Raw genomic sequence first — 6,000 nt, forward strand, 5'->3', positions numbered from 1 at the left:
TTGTTTTTTTTGCTTATCTATCTAAACATATATTAGCTTTTTTACTGTGAACATACACTTACGGAAAGAAAGACAGAAGGAAATGATCAAATGAATGGACAAACAAACAAAAAGATTAGAAGCATTAATGTATATATAAAGCCAAAATGTGATTCTCCCTAAATGGCAAAGTTTTCATTTTTTCTTTGGGCTTTTCAGTATTTTCAAAATTTTCTACAATGGATATACATATCTTTTGTTAAGGGGGGGGGGAAGTACAATAAAATAAGTTTTTAAAGCCTCTGCATATTCAAATAGTTTCCAGAATATACACTAGTATATCAAACATTTCTGATAGACTCAATAAGAAGGTTCCATATTCAGAAGGAACAAGTATCATTTACATCTTCTACATCTAGTCAAAGAAGAAAAATAAAAGTACTGTTTAAGTAAGGAAAAAGATGCTCACTTCTGTTTATCAAACCCTCTTTTCTCACTGATTCACATACAAGAAAATGGATTATTTAGGAGGAAAAAAATAGCAATAAGAGTACACCCTGTACTCTATTTCAGCCTCTGAATGAGGATCTGTGTATCAGGCCCTGTACAAGGCACTGCATAAGCTTGGTTCTTTATTCATTTCCTCCCCAAAAGTTAGAGAAACAGAACTATTATCCACATTTTATTGAGGTAGAAACTGAGGCTTAGAAGAGTGAAGTGAACAGGCTAATGTCACACAATGTAAGCACTGTAGATAAGATTTGAAGCAATGTTCTAAAGTCAAAATCTATGCTTCCCCCCCCCCATACTAGTGACTCACTTTATGTAACTAACAAAAATGTCAAAAGACAGAACCATAATGATCCTGGCATAAATTTTTAAGTTTTCTTCTCAAAGCTTTGATAAAATTCAACTTTTACACAGTATGTTAACCAAAAGATCAAACACTGAAACAAGAGATTTTAGAATTTCTGAAACATTCTAAAGAGATCAACAGAAACATCTGCTAGATTTAGCTAAATGCTTTAAATGACACTGCAAGCAATCTTGAAATAGGCTATTTACTGTAATTTTACAAGCTTAAAAATTGTTTTAAATGTAATGCACCACACAAACCACAAGAGGGAGCTTTGCATTTAAAATCAAAATCACAAGTGTCCAGTTATCCTGACAACAGATGTACTTTAACAAGTTTTCACACTGTCCTGGAAGAATCTGATAGGTGATAATTCTCTAGTATTAGGATGATGATTACATACATAAACAAATGGAAATTGCTGACATAAAGACTCAGTACAGTCAGGGTAGGAACTGGATAAGTATGACTAGGCTTCCTGCCATATGACTCATAAACCCTGGTATCTTCCACTGTATAAAGGGGGAATTATTCCACTGGCCTTGCTGCACAGCTACATTAAACCTCATATCCACTTACTGAGGGCCCAGGGCCATGATGAAGACCTGCAAATTCACGGGAAGGCACAGGCAGACAAGAAATAGGGAAGTGAACCACAAGGACTAACATACCAGAACACACGCTCTCACTTCTAAAGGCAACAATAGCCACTCAGTCTCAGATTACAGCCCACTTTATATGAGATTTTATCGGGGAAAAAAAAAAAAGCTGGAAATCCATATTTTAAATTCAAAGCTCCCAATTTATAATTATTTGCCACTACTTTTTAAATACACTATGCGAGCCAAATGAAATTTCTCTACAAGCTGAATATGGCCTGCGAGCTGCCAGCTTACAATCTTTGCTCTCTGTTCCTGCCCCCCTTTAAAATGTCTTATGTAGGTTGCTTCATGAATGATGAGGGCCAGAATAAAGGCCTCTGATCAACTTTTCAAAAAATTTTTAAAAGGCATCAAGGTGTCCCTTCTATAAAGAAGGAAAGAGGAGAGAATTTGTTAAAGGTAAGGCAGTCACAAAATGAGAAACCAGTGTTACAACTCAGGACTAAATGCCTAGGCTATTTCCTAGGCATTATTATATACCACACTGCCTCTCTTCTCTTTATGAGAGCAAATGAAAAATGGACTTAAAATGTGAAAAGTGTCTAGACCTATACAAACACAAAGTGATGGTGTGACTATTAAGGACTAAAGAGAAACAAAACTACTAAGAGGGACTCTCTATGGGAGTCAGTAGGGAGGGAAGGTAAGGGCAGGCAAATGACTGCACCTCTTTAAAGCCTCAGTTTGTTCCCTTATAATTAGAGATGTTAACAGCCCAATCGCGGAGCTAAAAGGATAAAGTGAGATCATGCATAAAGCACTTAGCACACAGCCTGGCACAAACAAATAAATGTTGGTTGATATTAACGCTATTATACCCACTCACAGCTAACTACAAATTGTCACTTTTCATTTCACTGTTACCTTGCCCCTAAAAGAGAGAGAGGAAATAATCATTTGTGCATGTTCACAAGATGAACTTAAAGGTTCCTTCCAGCTCTACCTTTCTAAGAACAAAAAGGGTTTTTGTATCCAGCAATACCCTAAGCCTCAGGAAATTATTCCATTGGTCACATGTGATTCATTTATCGGGAGAAAAAAGAAAACAAAACACCAGACCCCATAAATTCAAATACATTATCAAAAGCCTTATGAAATTAAAGTGGCTTTTCAGTAACAACTGATTTCTGGATTAAATGTGTATTTCTGAATGCTTTTTCTCTAGCTTCCAGGGCTCCCTTGGCTGAAAATCTAAGACATGAGAAAAAGATGCTATAGAAATCCCCATCCTGAAACCTTACCTGAAAAGCATCTGCTTCAGCATCCGGTTGGCCGTCACAACTCTGGGAAGGCGGCCAGTGGAAAGGGAGTGGAGCTCCAAGTTGGAAGAAATAAGCTGGGTTGTCATGTCTGTGTCCGCTGCTGTCCCAGCACCACAACAACTAAAAAATATAATTAGAAGAAGTGTGGCTGAAATGTAATTACCAAAGGGCTCAATTAGAAGTGGAGCTTCTTGGACAACATCCACAAAGGTGAGGGACATAGACAGATGTTTTTGAGTAAACATGCACTGTTACTACTCTAACCAATCTTAAATAAACATAAAATTAAAAGTGCACATCTAATTACATGTAAATATATTTTCTGTAGCGCAACGGAACCTTTAAAATCATTAGTTTCTATGTTAACAGTGTGCATATTATGGATCTAAGAAAACACTCAAGTTGTACAAAAGAGCAAGGATGTTAAAAGTCTTGCAATTTACATCTACCAAGTATCTACTACTAGGTACCAGTCATTCCAAAGTGCTGAGGATAAAGAAAATATGACACAGTAATAGCACTTCATTTCAAAGTTGAGTATAAGAGACATATACTACAATATAGTAGCACAGGTAGAAAATGCTACAGGAAATTGGAGGAAAGAGCAATTCTGATCTTTGAGGTTTCATTTGAGCTGGATTTGGAAGGAGAGAATAAAAACACTATACAAACAGAAAAGAAAGAGTACTTCTAAGCAGAGGGGCTCCAAAAGCAAGGGTAAAACAGCTTGGACATGAGAGGACAGGGACATGAAGGAGACAGAGACAGTCCAGGTATAACCGGAACATAGGGTGATAGCAGCTAAATAGGATGAAAAGATAATCTTTTTGTGAAATCATACATGACTTTTAATATCATACTAGAGTTTCAATTTTATCCTGAAAGCAGTGTGAAATGTGAAAAATCTCTTGAAAAAATTTTAAAGAGGAAAGGGAGATCTATGAGATCTGTGTTTTACAAAACCCAATATGGCAGAAAACTGAACAATAGAGAAAAGACCAAAAGCAGAGGGACCATTTAAATGACAACTGCAATAGTCCCGCTGAGAAAAAAGAATTCAAACCAAGGCCTCAGGAGAAGGGTAGGAGGGAGCGGCTTCAAAATGCACACAAAAGGCAGAACTGGGTCAAAACTGAACTAAAGCAAAAAGAGAGCTAGAAGATAACTAGTTTATGTCGATGGAAATGCCATTTAAGGGAGACAGAAAATGCAGACTGAACAACAGGTTTTATTAAGAAACAGTAAATGCAATTTTACCCCTGATATGCTTAAAAATGAGTTATTCGAACTAATCAATACTTACTAAATGTTAGGAGATATGAAGTGTATTTTTGAACAGTTCTTGTCTGCAACAACCATCCCTTCAGTTGCCCTTGTATCTGCTCCAAGAACTATGCCATCCTGTTTTTTAAAAATACATACTTTTAAACAACTTCACATATACAAACAGTCCTCTAGTTCAGGAAAAACAATACTGACCACACCCTGCTCCCTGAACCACTCCCCCACCCACTGAAATATTGTGCTATACTTTCAGCATTCAAGAAAAGGCTTATTAATAAGCATTACTGGTTGAACCCTCAGTAGACAGTAGAACTATCGTTCCTGTTTTCAAATGAGGCTCAGAGATTCAGTAAACTCCTTACAAATCACAGAGCCAATATGAGAAAAGTCTGGATTACGATGCAGAAATCCTTCCATTAAATTAGCCAGGTCTGTCCATTTCTTTTTAAAAGATGTCGTCGCTCTTAACCTCTAACAATAACAACCAGTTATCTCTTTTGACCCTTACAACAATTTAGATCAGGAGTTATTACGTCCACCTGGACGGGAAAGTGTGGTTGCGAGAACGAAAGTGACCTGCACAAAGTCAGAAGCAACAAAAAAAGGCTAAACGGTTAAACAAATCTCGTTTCTCCCACTACATCATTCTGTTTCCTCAAATAGTAACGTTAAGACAGAAAATTGGCTTCCTATCGAAAACTGCAAAGCGAGGTAAGAATATAAATTGTCGACAAGTGCACAAAAAACTGACAATCTCTCCTAAAAGACCTTTTCCTGATGTAGTAGGCTGTAAGATGTGCCCTTCCTCACACAGCCCAGAGAAGTAAGAGAGACCAGGCGGCCTGGTTCCTGCTGCTCTCAGCCAGCTCCGGCTTACCTTATAGACCACACCTGCGATGGTCGTCCCAGTTTTCCGGGCCTTTGGAAGCTTGTACCCTTTCTTTGCAAAATCGGCTTCCAAGACGGCATTTCTGAGAGCAAATGAGAGAATAAAGCGTTGAAGGCCAGGACCACATTGTGCCGCACCGGCAGAAAGAGTATCTAATAGGGAACTCAGGAGAAGGAAAAACGACTAGCATTTGCTTTCGCGCCCGTATGTTGACTGGTTCCCCCCGCCCAAAGAGGACTGTCCCGTTTTACTGCGAATAGAGCGTCTGAGAGGACCTGCACCACGCCTAAGGAGACGGAGATGGAGGGTGTCCCGGTGCGCTGGGAAAGTGGACGAGCGGACCCGGCCTCAGGAGAAAGCCACACTCAGGCCCAGATTCCCCTGAGTCACAGGGGCCGCGGGCCGCGGGCCCCTCCTGTCCACCCTTCGTTCGGACTTCCTGGCCCAGACCGCAGCCCAACTGCGACCCCGACACCGCACTCCTACTCCCGCCCTGAACCCGGCCCCGGGCAAGGCCACACCTTCGGCAGTTATCGAAAGAGAAACCTCCAACTGGTGGCTCATACACTGACACAGCCGCCATCTTCCCGAAAAAGTACTTCCAGGCCGGGGGCGGGAGCCAACAAAAGGAACAAATCACTTCCGGCGCCACCGGCGAGCTAGGGCTGAACGGGCGGAGCAAATTCCGTGCTTGGGCGATTGATCTTAGAGGTACGGGCTCCTAGAGGAGCCTGGAGATGTTTGGAGTAGAGCGCCTCAAGTAGAGTGGAGGAGAAACTGACGCCCGGAGTAGGGGGAAAGGACTTTTTATCTAAGGGGGACACGCCACAGACCCGGCATCCTGCGGTGTCTACTGCAAATTCGATCATGGGGATTCAGAGACAAGCACACCCAATTTCCAATTTCTCACTAGACAAATTTCCACAGCCCCACCGCCTCCTTGCAACTCTGAATTTGTTTCCTCTGCTGTCAAGTGGGGAAAACAGCTGCCTAAAAAGGTTACTGTGAAATAAAAAAGAAGCCTGAAAAAAAAAATTGCTTAACATCGTTAGTCATTAGAAATCACAG

General features: G+C 40.4%; 1 protein-coding gene across 2 annotated transcripts in view; it reads right to left on the reverse strand.

Annotated features, from left to right (window-relative positions):
* PSMB7 (proteasome 20S subunit beta 7) overlaps positions 1–5,612 on the reverse strand; it is a 57,545-nt gene extending 51,933 nt beyond the window's left edge. The window contains exons 1-4 of one of the 2 annotated variants that reach the window (XM_006072198.3): positions 5,454–5,611; positions 4,921–5,014; positions 4,063–4,160; positions 2,739–2,879 (exon numbers count right to left, since the gene is read on the reverse strand). In XM_006072198.3, coding sequence (XP_006072260.1) covers positions 2,739–2,879; positions 4,063–4,160; positions 4,921–5,014; positions 5,454–5,515 — 395 coding nt within the window. In that variant the 5' untranslated portion in view covers positions 5,516–5,611. Of the gene's footprint in view, positions 1–2,738; positions 2,880–4,062; positions 4,161–4,920; positions 5,015–5,453 lie in introns of both variants that reach the window. The other variant, XM_044926332.2, reaches the window with a different exon arrangement.
* Between the last annotated feature and the right edge of the window lie 388 nt (positions 5,613–6,000).

The sequence above is a fragment of the Bubalus bubalis genome, chromosome 12, assembly GCF_019923935.1.
Source record: "Bubalus bubalis isolate 160015118507 breed Murrah chromosome 12, NDDB_SH_1, whole genome shotgun sequence".
Classification (NCBI taxonomy): Eukaryota; Metazoa; Chordata; class Mammalia; order Artiodactyla; family Bovidae; genus Bubalus; species Bubalus bubalis.